The sequence below is a fragment of the Dendronephthya gigantea genome, unplaced genomic scaffold (assembly GCF_004324835.1).
Source record: "Dendronephthya gigantea isolate DGI-Jeju-01 unplaced genomic scaffold, DenGig_1.0 000031F, whole genome shotgun sequence".
In the NCBI taxonomy this organism is placed as follows: Eukaryota; Metazoa; Cnidaria; class Anthozoa; order Malacalcyonacea; family Nephtheidae; genus Dendronephthya; species Dendronephthya gigantea.
The window spans coordinates 87,846-105,617 of NW_021163041.1; the positions used below are offsets into that span (position 1 = coordinate 87,846).

General features: G+C 36.9%; 3 protein-coding genes across 7 annotated transcripts; 1 reads left to right on the forward strand and 2 right to left on the reverse strand.

The window, feature by feature from the left end:
* Nucleotides 1–1,188: 1,188 nt before the first annotated feature.
* On the reverse strand, nucleotides 1,189–1,671 carry LOC114524661 (EF-hand calcium-binding domain-containing protein 1-like). Its single transcript, XM_028545812.1, has one exon. It carries the CDS (start codon nucleotides 1,669–1,671, stop codon nucleotides 1,189–1,191), a length of 483 nt encoding a protein of 160 aa, XP_028401613.1.
* Nucleotides 1,672–5,338: 3,667 nt separating this feature from the next.
* Nucleotides 5,339–5,785, reverse strand: LOC114524662 (EF-hand calcium-binding domain-containing protein 1-like). The gene has a single exon (XM_028545814.1). It carries the CDS (start codon nucleotides 5,783–5,785, stop codon nucleotides 5,339–5,341), a length of 447 nt encoding a protein of 148 aa, XP_028401615.1.
* Nucleotides 5,786–5,845: 60 nt separating this feature from the next.
* LOC114524693 (BTB/POZ domain-containing protein KCTD7-like) lies at nucleotides 5,846–17,205 on the forward strand. 5 transcript variants are annotated; one of them, XR_003687112.1, is made up of 8 exons: nucleotides 5,846–7,667; nucleotides 8,447–8,515; nucleotides 9,576–9,780; nucleotides 9,940–10,075; nucleotides 10,796–10,913; nucleotides 11,019–11,077; nucleotides 11,468–12,234; nucleotides 16,570–16,616. XR_003687112.1 is itself a non-coding variant. In XM_028545852.1 (5 exons), exons 2-5 carry the CDS (start codon nucleotides 14,978–14,980, stop codon nucleotides 17,098–17,100), a joined length of 873 nt encoding a protein of 290 aa, XP_028401653.1. In that variant the 5' UTR covers nucleotides 13,673–13,956; nucleotides 14,039–14,977; the 3' UTR covers nucleotides 17,101–17,205. The 5 variants fall into 5 exon arrangements, 3 of the variants coding, with proteins under 3 accessions (XP_028401654.1, XP_028401653.1, XP_028401652.1); XR_003687111.1 differs by lacking the exon at nucleotides 16,570–16,616 and adding an exon at nucleotides 15,401–16,277; XM_028545852.1 differs by lacking the exons at nucleotides 5,846–7,667; nucleotides 8,447–8,515; nucleotides 9,576–9,780; ... (2 more) ...; nucleotides 11,019–11,077; nucleotides 11,468–12,234 and adding exons at nucleotides 13,673–13,956; nucleotides 14,039–15,017; nucleotides 15,401–15,468; nucleotides 16,204–16,437 and having other exon boundaries at nucleotides 16,570–17,205.
* The last annotated feature ends 567 nt before the right edge of the window (nucleotides 17,206–17,772 follow it).

Sequence of the window (17,772 nt, forward strand, 5' to 3'; positions counted from 1 at the left end):
TTTGATTCGCTTTTGGTAAGTGCTTCGGCTTTTGGAAGATTATGTACTTTCCCGGGGGGAAAAGGTGAGGCGTCCCAGTAGGCGTCCGGATATATATTGTACATTGGGACTCGTTTGCCTACAAAGCCTAATACAAAGCATATAATAGAGGTCATCATGATTTCTCTTGTAACTTTAGAAATTTATAATTTAATCGATGTAGTATTTCTTATGGAAACTTCATAAATTTTATGAAAATATTTCACAAATTTTGGTCGTGGAAGAAGTTGCTTACAAGTTACAGTTGATTACCAAGCCCGCTTCTTCGTAGTCTCGTACTCAAACGTTTCTCTAGATTTAATACCCCCCTGAATTTCGTAATTTCACCGCCTTTCTGTAAACTTCCTTTCATAACCTTGCATTAGTTTTTTTCTTTTTTATTGGTAAAACATACTCCAGTCAGGTTTGAAGCCTGACTCCGTCTCACGGCTTATGACGACTTATTCTCTATGTCTACCTTACGACGACGACCTATTATGTTTTTAATTACTCGTAGATCATTCAAAACCTGTTTAACCTCTGCACACAGTCACTGTCTATATAGATATGACGGGATTACGTTAATCAGTACAGGAATCTCTTACTACAATTTCCACTACTTGGTCAATAGGTTTTCAGTATGCCACACAAAGGATCAGGTTGAAAAAACTCGAAATCAAGGCAAAGTAATTGTAGTGAGGTTGTAGTCAAACATTTGACTGACTCCTGACTGCCTGATTCCATCTCAAATCACGGTATAAAATACCTAATCAGTTCAAGGCCAACCAATACATGATCAGATGGGGCGAAAAAAGGGAAGCTGATTTCCAATATCGCGGTAAAGCGTGAAAAGTCTGGTGTTACACGAATAGGCTCGTTAGTTTTGCGGAGTCTTTTGTGTTGCACATATGAGAGATGGGCATATGCAATGAAATATTATTTTAATACAATTACAGGTAAGGAATTATACAATTATAGGTACAACTATGAGGCAACGTATAGGCGTTGACAAATCTCTAAATTATATACGTTAAATTATCGAAACATGAAATTTTAATTATCAGTATATAATCGTTTTGACTAGTATCACTGTACTATACTATAGTATGATAATCCAATAAATCCATATTCCATAAAATCCTTCGTTGTAACATCTTCGTTTAATCGCCTTTAATCGTCCTTGTTTAATTGCGCGCCGTCCTCGTTCACGCTCCTTTTGATTATTTCAAACTCATCAGGAGTTATCTTCCCGTCTTTGTTGATGTCAAGGAACTCAAAGGCCTCCTGAGCATCTTTCTCAGTCACATTCAACACACTCGAAAATTCGCTTTTGGAAATCTCACCATTTTGATCACTGTCGTAGTCTGAAAACTTATGAAAATCTGGTAACAAAATAGTTACATCGCTTTCACCAGTTTGAACTGCTCGTTTCTTCACACTTCTACAAGGATATGTACAAACTCTACCGCAATTTCTTTCAACACGACAACCTCTTCCCGGTGAGCAAATTCGCATAGGGTAACATCTTATTGTGCAAATGGGCGTACAAGTCGGCCGACCTCCACCTCCACCGCCACCGCCACCACGGCGTCGACTGCATGATTGCGCCACTACAACAAACAACATTAATAACGACAGCGATTTCAGAACCATCCTGGATATTCTTTGATGAAAACTTAATCTGAAAAGATACAGTACAAATTCTGACGTCCCGAAGGTAATTCGATGGTTTTATACCCCCATCACATGCATTTCCGTCTAAGCGTTCATCCTGAAACATGATAGGAAAATAGCTATAATTGGCTAAGTATGCAGGAAGATACAAACTGTATCTACGTCGTTCAGAGCTGAAAAGGATGCGAATTAAAGATGCGTTTCAGCTAGATTTCTCATGCACGACAGGGAGTATACTAAATTTGGAAAGATTAGTACTTTCAGTACTTCTTTATATAGGTTTATATAGTATTGATGCATAATAAATATGTACAAAGAGGAATTAGAAGATATCGTGTGTAATATCATCTGTGGTGTTACGGAGTGTTCCAGGAACATTGCATTGAATACACATTAATTAATTAAAACATATATGAAATACACATCAAAAACAAATTTGGTGTTCGTGTACCATTCCCCCTACGGAATCAGATATCATAACCACATCTTAAACGTATAGGACTTTAGTTCACAAATATTTTGAGATGTGGTCTATAGTATATTGTCATCATAAGTGGTGGGAAGCAAATACTTATTTATTACCACGTACACTGAAAAGAGAAAACTGAACGGATGTGTTGAAATGAGTAAGGGCATCTTGGGACTGATATCTTGGAGGAATAAAAGATATGGGTGCATGTTGTACGGGGGTTTGGTCTGTATTTTTGTGTCTCTATGGCTTGATTTCCTGCATTTGGGGGTCACTCATTGACGAATTTATCTCGGGAAACAGCAGAGGATGGTTTGATGGCAGAAAATCATTATACTTTCTCGAGTTTCTTCTGAATCGAGATCTTCAAAAGGAACTTTCGAGAGGGCCGAAGGAGGGGCTGGGAGGCTTTCTCTCTCCAGTTATATTGTTAAAAAGCCTTGCCTGTGATACAACGTCGAAACACCGCTGACACACAGTCAACTGCCTACATCAACCGATTTATTAAAGTCATGCATGCAGTGCACGATGAGACCCACCAATTCAATAGAATTGAAATATTCTTTGCAGGCCCTTTGCACTGGGTTACAATTCATCACTTGGTAGTTGGTACTTCCATTTAGTTTAATGCGAGTAGTGATTAGTGCTATTTTAACTTAAGTATTTTTTTTAAATATAATCCTTCAATATATCCATCCTCTTCAGCGCTAGCGGAACCATGACATGGGTCATGAACGTCAATGTCATAAGATGTATTTATTATTTGAAACTGATATGTTGTGAATATAATTTAATTGTTAGTTATAAAGCTAGCTAGCTATATAAAGTTAGCTATATATTTCATGAATGTTTAACATACAAATATATGGGATCAAGTCATATAGGGTATAGAAATGTAAAATAGAAATATATAGAATTAAAAATGCATCAGTAGCCTGTGCAGGCAACTAATTTTAAAGTTTTTAAGGTTATATGCAGTGGTTTTCCGGGCATGAATTTTAGAGCACGTGCTTTGTTGAAAACGCTTCCCATTACCGTTTCCAATGGTGCACCGATAATTTTGTCATTCCGTTTCATTCTCCTTCTTGCGACTAATTCACTGACCGAAGTTAAAATGTTAAATTTAGCGCGGGTTCGTTTTTAAATCCCAGCAATTTCATGGAGGTGGTTTGCCTGAACGAAGATACAATTTTTTTTCGGCAGACAATCAAAATTCTCCCTGAATGAATCGATTGTGTTGGCAGTTTTGTAGGTGTATGACAGCATATTTTGATTAGGAGGGCCTGATAAATTGGTTGAGTTAATAATTAAGCCTGACACTGTCTCGTAAACTTTTTCAATTTTCTTCGTTTTCCCTTTGGTCATTTGCATATTTGGCTTATTTACTCAGGTAATAGTCCAGAGTCTGATCAAATGAGCAGTTATCCTGTAAAGTGATTAACGAGTGACTTTTTTTCTTCCAGTGCGATTCAGAACACGAGTGACTTTTTTGGCTTCCAGCGCGATTCAGAACATCCGTTCACGGAGTTGTTAACACCTCGAGGAGATTTGCGTCAGGCCACATAGGGTGCCTCTCCTTAAAAACGCAAACGCCCTAAAGTTGGCCAGTTTCGTTCGGTGTCTTCGACATATGAAAATCATGAAAGTTGATTACAAAATTTTGGTTCTCGCGTTTATCGCAATCTGTTTGTTTGTCGACACTGACGCATGGTTTTTATGGGGACGCCGTAGCATGCAGTGGAAGAAGCCACAGTCGTTCATCGTACAGCAGGTATAGCTAAGTTTCTATCATCCATTTGAAGGTTTTCGATTAATATTTTTAAGATAAAAAATTATTTCTCTTTCTCATTCTGCAGAAGGAGCGGAGGCTGTTTCAGTAGAGGACGTTCATGCGGTACTGGTTGGCGGGTTGTGTAGGTAGATCATCGTCAAGGTATTGAAATAGGTTCCTTCGACTGGTCAACTTTCTATAATTTTAAAACACAAAACTGTGACGTAGATAAATACGGTCACATAAACCACCTACACATTTCACATACTAGTATATTTCGTGCCAAAACACACTTGCGACGACGAAAAATTATAAAAAAAACTATAGCAAAACAAAACCTAGACGAATTTTCAACTCCGTCGCCACACCGAAGTAACAAGACGCCTGTTCTGGCGTTAACTCCGGCGCAGAGCTTCCACTTGCCAAGAAATTGAAAAGGAAATATTGGCCTTTGGCAGGAAAAATGCCAGGAAATATTTTTTGGAAGGAAATTTAAAAGAAATTCATGCTGGCTCCACTTAATTAAGTCAATTTTATAGCAATAAGAAATAGTCGGGATGTAATCTCACTAATTTGTCTTTATTTCTGTATTTATTTCGCTCATAGTTGACTACTGGCACTATGTTGTAACTTGTGTTCTAGCTTTTCGCCCAATTTATTATAAATCTTAGTATAATTTCTGTTTGGAGGGAACTGTTACCCTATTTGTTTTAGGGGCTGTTTTGCATGTGCTCTACTTGTACACGTGACAAATTTACCTAATAAACCAGTTTTACATAATTGGTACATAATTTACACTTATCAAAGACCAAGTTTTCCGAGACATTTTTAACCACACCCCGTGAGTTATAAAAGGGTTAAAAATTCAGATATTTATAAATAAAACTGCCAGGAAAATTAGAAGGAAATATGAAAGAAATTGGAAGGAAATTGAAGGGAAAAGAGAAAAAGAAAAAAAAATTCCGATTAAAGCGAGTGGAAGCACTGCTCTGGCGTGCCATATAAAGCCTCCGAAGTCTCAACATAGGTATGTTGTAAAACCAGACTAGTCCCTAGTCGTCCTTAGCGCGCCTTGCATTCTTGTGACGTAACCGGTTTGAACGCGCGAGAGAGCAGTGATATTATTGAAATAGGACCAGAATCTACATGTATCAAATATATTCTTAACCCAATTAAATCTAAACTTAATCGAACAGCATCAAAAGAACGGTTTATATTTTTTCCTCTTAGAGGAAAGACAAATCTGTAAATCTCTAAATTATATACGTTAAATTATCGAAACATGAAATTTTAATTATCAGTATATAATCGTTTTGACTAGTATCACTATACTATAGTATGTTAATCCAATAAATCCATATTCCATAAAATCCTTCGTTGTAACATCTTCGTTTAATCGTCTTCGTTTAATCGCGCGCCGTCTCGTTTACGCTCATTTTGATTGTTTCAAACTCATCAGGAGTTATCTTCCCGTCTTCATTAATGTCAAGGAACTCAAAGGCCTCCTGAGCATCTTTCTCAGTCACATTCAACACACTCGAAAATTCGCTTTTGGAAATCTCACCATTTTGATCACTGTCGTAGTCTGAAAACTTATGAAAATCTGGTAACAAAACAGTTACATCGCTTTCACCAGTTTGAACTTCCCGTTTCTTAACACTTCTACAAGTACAAATTCTACGGCAAGTTGTTTCAACAGGGCAACCTTCTTGGGCGCAATTTCGAATACGGTCACATTCTATTTTGCAAATGGGCTTACAACTCGGCCGACGTCCACCGCCACCACGGCGTCGACTGCATGATTGCGCCACTACAACAAACAACATTAATAACAACAGCGATTTCAGAACCATCCTGGATATTCTTTGATGAAAACTTACTCTGAAAAGATACTGTACAAATTCTGACGTCCCAAAGGTAATTCGATGGTTTTATACCCCATCACATGCATTTCCGTCTAAGGAAAATAGCTATAATTGACAAAGTATGCAGGAAGATACAAACTGTATATACGCCGTTCAGAGCTGAAGAGGATGCGAATTAAAGATGCGTTTCAGCTAGATTTCTCATGCACGACAGGAAGTACTAAATTTACAAAGATCAGTACTTTCAGTACTTCTTTATATAGGTTTATATAGTATTGACGCATATAATAAATATGTATACAAAGAGGAATCATTGCATATGAATTACGGGGAGGTTTGATGGCAGAATATCATTATACTTTCTTGAGTTTCTTCTGAATCGAATTATCGAACTCTTTAAAAGGTCTTTCAAGAGGGCCGAAGGAGGGGCTGGGAGGCTTTTTCTCTCCAGTTATATTGTTAAAAAAAGCCTTGCCTATGATATACAACGTGGACACAACGCTGACACACAGTCAACATCAACCGATTTATTAACGTCATGCATGCAGTGTACGATGAGACCCACCAATTCAATAGAATTAAAATATTCTTTGCAGACCCTTTGCACTGGGTTACAATTCATCACTTGGTAGTTGGTACTTCCATTTAGTTTCACGCGAGTAGTAGTTAAATATATATCATTGAATCCGTTCATGACATGGGTCATGAATCTTCCAGTTCTCTCTTCTACGTCAAGGTCACAAGATGTATTTATTATTTGAAAATATGTTGTCAATATAATTTCAGGCCACATAGGGTGCCTCTCCTTAAAAACGCAAGCGCTCTAGATTTTGTCACTTTCGTTCGGTGTCTTCCACATATGAAAATCATGAAAGTTGATTACAAAATTTTGGTTCTCGCGTTTATCGCTATCTGTTTGTTTGTCGACACCGACGCGTGGTTTGGGGGACGCCGAAAATCAAGTCGAACGGTCGTAGTTGGTGCAAAACATATGGGAAAATCATGGAAAAATGTGGGCAAAAGCGGAAGCGATAAAGGGAAAAACGTGGGTTCATTTGTTAAGTCTGGAGGGGCAAACGCAACTGCATGATAACATGAAAAAGCTTGGGAAACGGAAGAAGCGTTTATCGTGTAGCGGATAAAAACACGAGTTGCTGAAGAAATCGAAAAACTGAACCTGCATGTGAATGGAAATCCGGAAAATAGAATTAAAGAGTAATCCTGCAATAGCTATAGAGAAGATACAAATCATACAATACGTTATAGAGTACCATGCCTAAATGTTTTTCATTTCCTGATATGACGCCAAATCAACATTTAGTTTTAGACTTGCATAAATATGTTTTCGATCACCCTAAAACCTATTTTCCAAAGCTCAATTATAAAGCATTGCTCATGATCTCATGATATAGTTTAATGATTAAGTCTGAAGTCTCAGCTCGGAGGTCATTTTCGTATGTTTTTTCATGCCTCCTCTTTAATTTTTACTCCTGCATAGAAACCAATAATTGCATGGACCGTATGCATGCAGCAAGTCGCTAACGCACCTGTGAAAAGCTAAAAAAATATTCAAATGGCACGTACTTGTTCTATCTTTACTGTATTGATACCATCTACTTTGCCAAACAAATCAGAAAGTGCTGTCATTTGATATACCGCATACAGTAATTCAATACACCATAAACAATTCTCCACGGCTAGTCGGCTATCATACTCACTCTAATTTGTTCAATCATGGCTGAGACACAAAATCAACAGTATGTGCTTTCTGGTGAAAATATCGGTTCGCTTGGATTAGAAAATGAACTAGCGAGTTTATCAGAAGTCACAACGCTTGTCGGACAGCAGCAATTAAAGGAAGAAAATGAACGTATGTATCTGATTATCCATGGACCACGCGATCCTTGAATCGGTCTGCAAATAAGCAATTAAAGCAAACAATTTCGTATGCCAAGGTCGCGCATATAATTTTACTTTCCATACAAATATTTGGTTGAAAATGGATAGAGAAGCTTACAGCATTGAGGTATAGCTCGCGTGTGTCCAAAGCAATACTCGATCGAATGTGAAACGCTCCGAGAGATGAGCAAATGAACATGTGCATGTATGTGTTTTTAATTCACCCGCGTACCCATATAGCCGTCTGAGCTAACGCGTAAAGGACAACATGCAGTAAAGGCTAAAGCCACGAGGGTATATAAAATATATCGCCGAAGCTTTTGTAACTGAAGGTAAATGCCCTGATGTAAAAGGTAAAGGGTTTCATTAATGATGGAATTTTCAAACCTTTTGATTGAACATATATATATAGGCTATGTACATCATCAGCACATGCATGCATGTAGCAGAGGTCATGAGAAAAGTAACGAAACTTGCATGTATATATATGCAAAATAAACCTCAAAATTACCTTTTGCCGGCACATTGCCACATATATTTTTTTTGAGTTGAATAATCTTCACGTTTTTGGGATGAAAAATGAAAAACGGATGATCTCTATAATAGTCACTACTGCATGGCACTGCAAAAAAGTTGTCTAAACCTTTGAACTTTTATACATGCATGTAGTGATTTTAAGTGTAATTACTTGGAGAATATTATATATGCAATCTGATTTCTAACTTTCTACTGTCTGTCCGTTTTATATAGCATGGTGGACTTGCAACAAATATCAGGTTCACGACGGAAACATGAAAACTGTACTAACAATAGAGGAAGGTTGGAAAATTCACCATTCTTATAACCCAAAATGTAACCCCAACAATACCCTGGATGCGTATTATGAATGAGATTACGTTTTTTTTCTTTAAGTGTTTTCAAGGGACCTGTTCTCATTCAGTTTATGATCGTTCGATCGATCTATACAGTTGGTAACATTTGGCTCCTTTTCGCAGATGTTAATTAATTCACACTATATACACATGCATGCTAAGCGATAGCGATCTATATACATAGTTTCATTGAGAACAGGTCGGTTGACTTGAGTGTGCTTCATTTGTACTATAGAAATTGGTTCCGAATTATGGCAGATGGAAACTAAAAAACGGGGTTATAACCTTTCGTGTTACGATCACGAATATAGATCTAAAGCTCTTAAAATAAAGCTCTGTATATATGATAGCTTGATAGTCTAACGTAATAAACCTTGTCCACTAGTGTTTTCTGTTTTCAGCAGTTTGGTAATAATTCCATTTCCATGCTTGTGTTAGATCGATATCCAATCAATGCGTCCAGATGCATGTAAACTAGATCAACCTCAGATTGATCTTAGATCACCTTCCTAAACCGATCGAACTCGGATCGATCTATGCCACTGGGGCCGGTTGTTAAGTTCAAAATAGAAAAAAAAATTATCTATTTATTGAACAACTGAACTGAAATATTTCGATGTAAATATGTAGGTTAATTGTCAATGGAAGTGATGTAGGTTATGTAGAGAGTATCTTTAAACGTTGGCTTATCCACCTTATTAAACGCCTTTCGAAAACCGGTCCTGGTGTAAACAGTCCCTGTATTTATTAGTAGGCAATCACGCTCTTTCGTAATCCAGAGTTAGATAATTAGTATTTATAGACGCAATCGAAATTTGTTTAATTTTCCTGCATGCTATATATTGGAGAGGCAAACAATCTAGCGATAGTCTAAATAAAATATGTTTAAGTGAAAATTTCAAGATCCCAAGATAATTTAAGGCGAATCCGGTGATATTTTTTTATAGCTCCCTTTTAATAACTTGATTTCGAACTGAATAATAGTATATATATATATTTATTTTCAGAGAATGCTCACCCGGCTATTGTCAGAGCTATATGTTCAACTAATCGTCCTTTTTTTATGAGTGTGTTCGACAAAACATCCAACAACAAAATTTTGGAATTTGAACGATTGATGAAATGTTGTAGCCCAATCTTTTTTCCTCGTTCACGTGCTACCATTGTTGTGAGAGACAGAAGAGCGCAGATCTTGGGTTTTGTCAAACATGCGTAGGTTGATTAATCCTAAAACAGAGCGTTTCGTGTGCATGCATGTATATATACTTTTGCGTACTCTCGCGAACAATTAACTTTCAATAACTGCATGTGTAGCATGCATGGCTGATGATGGGTCAATCTTCTCTCAAGAAAATCATTTCAACATTTTAGTGCGCGTGAAACCTGCTTGTCGTGGTTTGGTCCTTCTGTTTATTATGAGATTGCAGACGAAGTAGGCAATGTGGAGTTTATTGTTAATGGTCCTGGGGGCTGCGTGTTCGAGTGTACAAGGCCCGATGTCTTTAGGGTAAGAAAAAAATGGTGTGCGACGGTTTCGATCGAGGGCATGAAACCCCGTCTGGGAAAAAACGTACGGCAAATTCCAATTCAGTCTGCAGCATGCGCGGGGGCCGGTATATCATTTTAGACAATCAAGACCTATATAGCTGGCTAGTCAGCAAAGCCTAAAAATACTGTGAAATACTGTCCTCACCATATCTTACGCGATACCATGTATGCGGGTCACAAATAATATATGATGACTGCAGGTCAAAAATAATATATGTTTTTGGTTGTAGCATAATATCATTTTAGATTTATGATAGAAGTTTGATGTCCTTTTTAAAAGACGTTAAACTGTTAGACAATGTTGTTATATAGGTGCTGTGTATTTTAAATGTGATTGGTTCATTCGTAGTCACGTGACTTTAAATAATTGCAATGTTTCCCTCCAGGGAAACAAGTGAAAAATTGTTGCCCGCATTTTTTCATAACAAAGTAAAGTGCATGGATTTTTTTAAATGAAATTGTTGTGTAACATGTATGTTTTTGTTCCTATATAACAAAACACTTGATGTACACTATACCTCGGGAAATAGTGAGTTTTGTTTTCCCTCGAGTCTCAATGTTTCTCACTTCCCCTCGGGGAAAACAAAACTTTCATACATTAAGGGTATTATATACCGGTATCTGCTGCTATAGCTGCTTAGTATTTTATTATATAAACTAATTATTTATCATCAATTAGATTATGAATAAAAGCCTTTCAAAACAAGTTGGTGAAATATCTCATGACTGGCGAGGTTGCTGCGGTGGTAGTCTAAGTCTTTTTTTGTCACCTGAGGTTGACAATTTTACACTTAGGGGTACGTCAATGTATATATACCAACTGACATTAATAACTTATTTATATATTTGCTATAGTGCATGGTGAACATCATTTTTAATTTACATTTTTAATTTAATTTTAGTCGATAAAGACCTACCGGTAAAAAGCAAAGCCCTTCTTTTTGGAGCATTAATTTTGGCGGTATGAAAAATATCATTCATATATACATACAAGCGATCTCTTGAAACTGCATGATCTTATAATGTCCATGCACGTACGGTGACTAAGATTAGATTAAAACGAATAAACTGCATGGTTCCTGCATTTGCCAAGAATCATACGTGTATGCATGCATGTGTTAGCTATTATATGCACCGATCAGAAGTCCTATATAAGTGATCGATGGTTTAGCGATTCTAATGAAGGTCAAATATTGCAAGTGAGAGGAAAAGTGTCTCTATAGAGATTGCATTATAGCTATCAGTATAATGCAACAACACTTTTGGCAGTAGTTGAGCCCACAGCATTAGCTGTACACAATGGGTACTTCAGTCTTTACTTTATTAATTTTACTTTTTTTCTCTTTATCAGCATTTCAATTACATGGAGGTTCTGTAATTATTCAATGAAGACAAAATGCGTGTATGAGATGAATGCTGATAGTAATATTGGCGGACAATAGTGTACCATTGCATGCATGGGAGACGCGCATATATATACTTGAACGGTTTGCGATAAACCTTGTCGTTTGTTAAGAAGAATTTTTTATTCCTAAAGTATACACACCAGAGTTCTACTTCGATGTCTTCTTCTATAAAAAAGTCTTAGACCTGTTCAAAATTCCAATTCTGATCTAACAGTGTAAAGTTTGTAAATCGGGCCTTTTTCTGACCCGATTTTCCACTATCAGGCGGAATTCTGTGATCGAACGAATTTTTGAGACGTTTGACCAAAGGCGAAGCGGATCACTTGAACGATAAAAATTGAGAGGAAGCCGAGCAAAAAATCGTTCGATCGAAAAACCCGCTCAGTTGAAAACCGCCTTGTCACAGTCTCGGAAATACCTTTGTAATCAACATTGAAATTCTAGTGCGCAAAAAAATTTGAACGATATAGTGGCGCTCTTTATTTCAACGAGTGTACGATCGGAAATATGAAATACGAAATAGTCCCCACGTTTATATATGACAGGTGTTTCATTTGCATCTTGTCTCATACATACAAACAGTGGACTGGGACAAGCCAAAACAAATGAATACATATATTATTTTGGCCGTCAGCAGATGTTATACTACTCTCTGCTTCGAAGAAAGGATCAAACATAACCTTTTTAAAGCTGAACTAGTATTTCTGAACAGGTATAAACTTTAATACATTCTTCTACATATAATAAAATTTTGATATGGCGGTAATATACAGTGGAAATAGTTTTCTACGCTATTTATACGACGCTTGAGAAAATTTTATATTGTTCAAAAGTGCGGGCAATAATTAATAATTTATAATATCAACATGTATATATATGCTCGCTCTGTCTCGAAATGATAAAAACATTGCCTTTTAGTCGTTTTACTGAGTTTTAGCTTTATTATCCAACTTCAGAAGCATCGTATCTGCTATACTTTGTCTTTGATGTTCAATTTTAGTGCCAAAACAATTGCATAGTAATACACTGACTGGCACTTTTTAATTTTAACTCATTCAATTGCGTGAATATGGCTATAGAAATATCTAAAGATCAATCAAGAAGAACGCCTAGTCGCAGTCATTCAATTATTTCATATACTATTTCTCAAGCCAAGAGGAAGCATTTCTTACTGGGCAAAAAATGATGGGCAATAACATATATTAGCATTAAATTGACGTTCATGGCAAACGTCAAACAGCTAAAGAAGTCAAATTAAGCATGGTTCGCAGTCGGCGATGAATTGTTGGCAGCCGGTGCAGAAAATTTGTTCAAAATAACAAAGTACGCGTGCAACCTTATTTTCCACTGTACATGCATGTCGCGTTGTTTGCGCGTATACGCACGTGCATTTAAAACCTTCTAAATTGTTGTATATAATTAAATTAATTTTATGCCAGAAAAAACACATCAAATCATCAATAGAATACAACCCTATGCATCTATTCGATCGTCGATTTCATAAGTATCATTTAAATTATTTGAAACCTTTACGTGCATATGCGCGGTACGTTAAAAAAAACGTGCAGTACATGCCAGTGGATAGCAGCCCTGAGGGCTTATATATATATATATACACACTCACGTGCATTTAAAACCTTCTAAGCTGTTGTATATAATTTCTAAATTAGATTAATTTTATGCCAGAGAAAAACACAATTTACGTCCATATATGCGCGATACGTTCAAAAAACGTGCAGTGCAAGTGGAAAGAAGCGCTAAGGAATTAAGTGACGTTTTTGACAACACGTACGTTGTCACCAATTACAATTCTTGACCCAGTCTTTTGACGTTATTCATACCGTTTGTGTTGTCAAAAAACGTCACTTACGCTTAAGCTCACTAATCTCCGTCATCAATTCCATCACCATTCAACTTAGTGTATGCTTGCGGGGACCGGTTTCTAAATCGTTCGTGATGCAGTCAACCGATCGAGACTATCTTTTATATAAATCAATTCAGCGATCCTCTGGGATTTAAAGGTTCAAAATACGTAATTCATCAGCAATGATTTTAAGATATCTAAAATTATATCCAGCATGATCGTGATGTATAAACAGAATAACCCTCGCGACCCCCCCCCCCCCGCATTTATCCATGCGGGAGTAAAATTATTCTGTATTTAAAACGTGGCGACAAATCGTACGTAGAGAACTACCGTCTAATTTCCTTGTTTCCCATTGTCTCTAAAGTCCTTGAACGTTGCGTGTTCCTCAACATCGAACATCACGTTTTTCAACAAATAAACTCTTCTCAACACGGTTTTTTTTGTCCGTCGAAAGTCATGCGTGACGCAACTGATGGAAGTATTCGAACAGATAGTCCGGAAATTAGACCACGGTAAGCAGATAGACGTAATCTACCTGGACAGGACATGTCGAAGGCACTTGATAAAGTAAGTCACGTTCAGCTCTTGCACCGATTATGCGAGTTCGGGTTTCAAGGTATATTCTAAACTGGTTTGCATCCTATCTCAGCAATCGTTATCAACAGACAGCAGTTGGTGGAGCAATATCAAGACCATTAGCTGGCGTAACGCAAGCCTCAATTCTATGCCACAGCCCACTGCTGCATGTTTCTCTCGTACGAAAACCACCTCTCCGAAAGTGTGGACAAATCGAGCATTGCAACCTTTGCAGCTACGACACAAAGGTTTTTAAAACAGTGGATGTCTGATGCATCATCGCTTCAAGAATCAACGTTTCAGTAAGGTAAACCTGATGTTAAACGCTGAAAAATGTAAAGTTTTGCGAATAACCCCACAACACCAGAAAATAGAACTACAAATTACACGATGCCGTCGTAGAAAGCACTGTTCAAGAGCGTGATTTAGGAGTATGGAGTGCTTCCAATTTGACTTGGTCCAAACATGTTGAAGACCAATGTGCTCAGTCCACGAGAAAATCGGATACGTTAGGAGGTCTACACTGGATATAAAATCTATCTCGGTTCGCCGTACTCTATATTTGATTCTTGTACGTTGAAAGCTATGCTATGCGTCTCAAGTCTGGGCGCCACAAGCTGTGGAACTGCATGATTAAACGGACGAAAAAACGCGAGGAGCAAGTGTATTTTGGATCCACCAATTATCTGCGATATTAACTATATATAGTAAGCGACTCATTCCGCTCTGCTATTGGCTCGAATTTTTGGATCTGGTGTTCATGAATCAATGGAATGATAAAAGTTAAAGGTAGAGTTCTTCAATTCAGAATCGGGAGAGAGCAACACGAGATCATCCAACCCCGAGTGCTTGACGTTCATCACACCAAAGTGTAAGACTGCAAAGTTCCAGAAGTCGTTCTTTTCTAGCGTTGTGCGAGAGCTTGGAATGTTCCGTTCCAAAAGGACTAACAACGCAGTGAAGATAACGCCCTTAATTTGTCTAATTCAAACTCGTGCTGCTATTAATTCAAATGTGTGTCCTTGTGTTCGTTTTGTCCAGCTTTGTTAGAGGTAAATTTCCTCATAGGTGGATCTTCCTGGGGGGTGTGAGCAGTCATTTTGCTTTTGTGAACTCATGGTGTACAAACGACCTATTAATACTGAAGTTTCTATTCTGCACCTATCATGAGGATGGTTTTCCTGAGTGGAAACTAGATATTGTATTACTATAAATGATCAAATAGAGATTGCACCATGTCGATTTTATTTGTTTTGAAAGGGCTGCTGTAATTGGCGTGAGCTGTAGCAATACCCTGCCATGATTGTCAGTTTATGAAATATACTGTATATATATGTAATTATTTGTGCAGTTATTTTTTGTATTACTGTATCTCTTTGTGTTCGACTGGCAAAGAAAAATAAATAAATAAACTGAATATTGTTTTTGATTATAGGAAGCAGAACTGGCATCTTGAAAGTTGCAGTGATGAAAGGGGAAAATCTGAGTGATAATGACAATCATGTAAGGTTGACAAAAAAATCCGTTTAATCAGGCCCCGACTGCTTTCTGTATTCATGCAAGGGCGGTCTAAGCCTCGTTCTCATCAATCTCATGCATTAAGATTAAATTCTGGAAACTAAATTTGGAATCTAAGAACACCAGAGCAGTCAAAATGTATTATCGTTAAATCTACAAGAATATTATGATTCATAATTTTTTCGATTTTGAAATATAAAAAACGTTGCCAAATCGCGTCCTGCCTCTGTGTGGGTCTCTTGAATTACAACTGCTTCTTTGCGTGTGAAATTTACAGTCCCAAAACATTTCTTTGACCCCCAATTGCCCTCCCCCCCCCATTTCATTTTACCCTGGCGCCGCCATTGATAAAATGCTTTGTCTCTCCAAAAAAAATACTTCATTGAATAACGACAATAAAACGTGGAGCATGGCCAATGACCAACGATATATATATATGAAAACTATACACTTTAACTTTAACTTTAACTTAACAATCCTTGTATGCCAATAGTCGAAATCGTTTCGATATACATCGCGTACGCGTGTACGCCGTGGATCATTGCATGGCTTAGAGCAGTCATACGGTAACTGACCCAATTCAAACTTTCCCCCTGGAATATGATCTTTGTACGTTGTACGAAAATATAATATGCATAACATAAAAATATGATTTGTCCTAAAATTAAAATTACAAGCAATATCATAGCTATTTTACAAAATTAACTTTTTCAATTTCAGAGAGCTCTACCATCCGTGATTCGAATTAACGTTGGAGGAGTGCATTATGAAACTTTGCTAGCTACTTTATGTGGCGAGGAATCAATGCTCTCGTCTATGTTTAGTGGAAAACATAATCTTGAACGAGATCAAGATGGTTGTCCATTTATTGATAGACCTGGAGAACCATTTGAGCATATATTAAATTTTCTTAGAGATAAATCGACAATGCCACCAAATAATCTTAGCATGCAGGTATGCATGCAGGTTTCATCCAATCGAAAAATTCATAATTTTTTTATGGTTAATTTTCAAAGGTTTCTATAGAATAAAACATGAACCATTCAAGTATTGATATATATTTTGTTTTATTTTGTACAATTGCAGGTTTACAAGGAAGCCTTATACTACCAAATTCAGACGTTAATAAAGAGACTCGAAAATACACCGGGTATATTTCGCTTTCGATTGCAGGAGGCGACAAAAAACAAGTTGAAAAACTTCGATTTTATAAAAGAAAATGTGATTCAGAAAGCCCAGAAGAAAAGCGAAGAAAATCTTACACAAGTAGCGACTGTTGGACTCATTACTTCATCTGAGAAAAAGAAGCTGGATGATCCAATTGAGTGTGTTCTAAACGAACATCTATTGTCGGTTGAATGTGAGGGTAACTGCAAGCAAGAAAAATTTGGTCAAACGAAACGACGACTTGAAGCCGCTGATATAATTATTGATGACGATGGGTCTAACATCAACATGAAACTATTGATGGAAATACTTGAAAAGGACCTGCAAAGTGATGGGTACAAATGTAAAATTTGGTCGGAGAAAAGGAAATGCCTTTATAGGAGTAACTACACACATAGAGAATGCCGCTTCGAAATTATAGAATATTTCGCTGAGTTTGAATGGATTTAGTTCCTCTTTGCTTTAGCATTATTAATTTCGAAATATAATGCAAGTAAGCAGTAGATGAAATATTGAAAATATATTAGTTCCTCATCGCGTCTAACAGAAAATTTAGACTGCAAATTCGTCGAAGGAGAAGGCATGCTATAATCTTTGGCTTTGTGGAGGGTTTTGACTGTCGGGTGGTCAGGGACAATTTTGAAATATAGGCCTTTGAAATGGCCACAAATGATTCTCAATTTAAGGATTATTGAGAAATAGTAGATATTTTTTGTCTCCATGTTTTTTTTTATTTTGGCTAAACATATGTAGTGAACATAACTAATTTCAATCCATAAATTTCCATGTAAAACTTAACTGCTGCACGAAGTTATAGTCAGATTACTCATTATTATAATCATGTTCCACTAACGACGATGTAGTATAGTCAAAAAGCAATATAGACTAATGTCATGATGATTGATTCTGTAAACATAGCGGATTTATCACGACAGATATATCGTAGGAAATTAGATTATTAGAATACTCGTTTGTTTGGTTATTAAAGTTGATGTGAATGTTGCGACAGTATTCAAGATAAGATATGCATATGCTTGTATTTGTAAGCAAAAACTACAAATTGCTAAAAATATTGCTTGTAAATTTGAGCGAACTAAAAAATATTCGAAATTAAAAACTAAT

Coding starts and splice junctions, on each gene's coding strand:
- LOC114524661 (XM_028545812.1), bottom strand. CDS start 1,671: ATGGTTCTGAAATCGCTGTCGTTATTAATGTTGTTTGTTGTAGTGGCG.
- LOC114524662 (XM_028545814.1), bottom strand. CDS start 5,785: ATGGTTCTGAAATCGCTGTTGTTATTAATGTTGTTTGTTGTAGTGGCG.
- LOC114524693 (XM_028545851.1), top strand. CDS start 14,978: ATGTGTGTCCTTGTGTTCGTTTTGTCCAGCTTTGTTAGAG. Junction 15,018..15,400: donor TTTGTCCAGCTTTGTTAGAG/GTAAATTTCCTC, acceptor TTTTGATTATAG/GAAGCAGAACTGGCATCTTG. Junction 16,438..16,569: donor CAAATAATCTTAGCATGCAG/GTATGCATGCAG, acceptor GTACAATTGCAG/GTTTACAAGGAAGCCTTATA.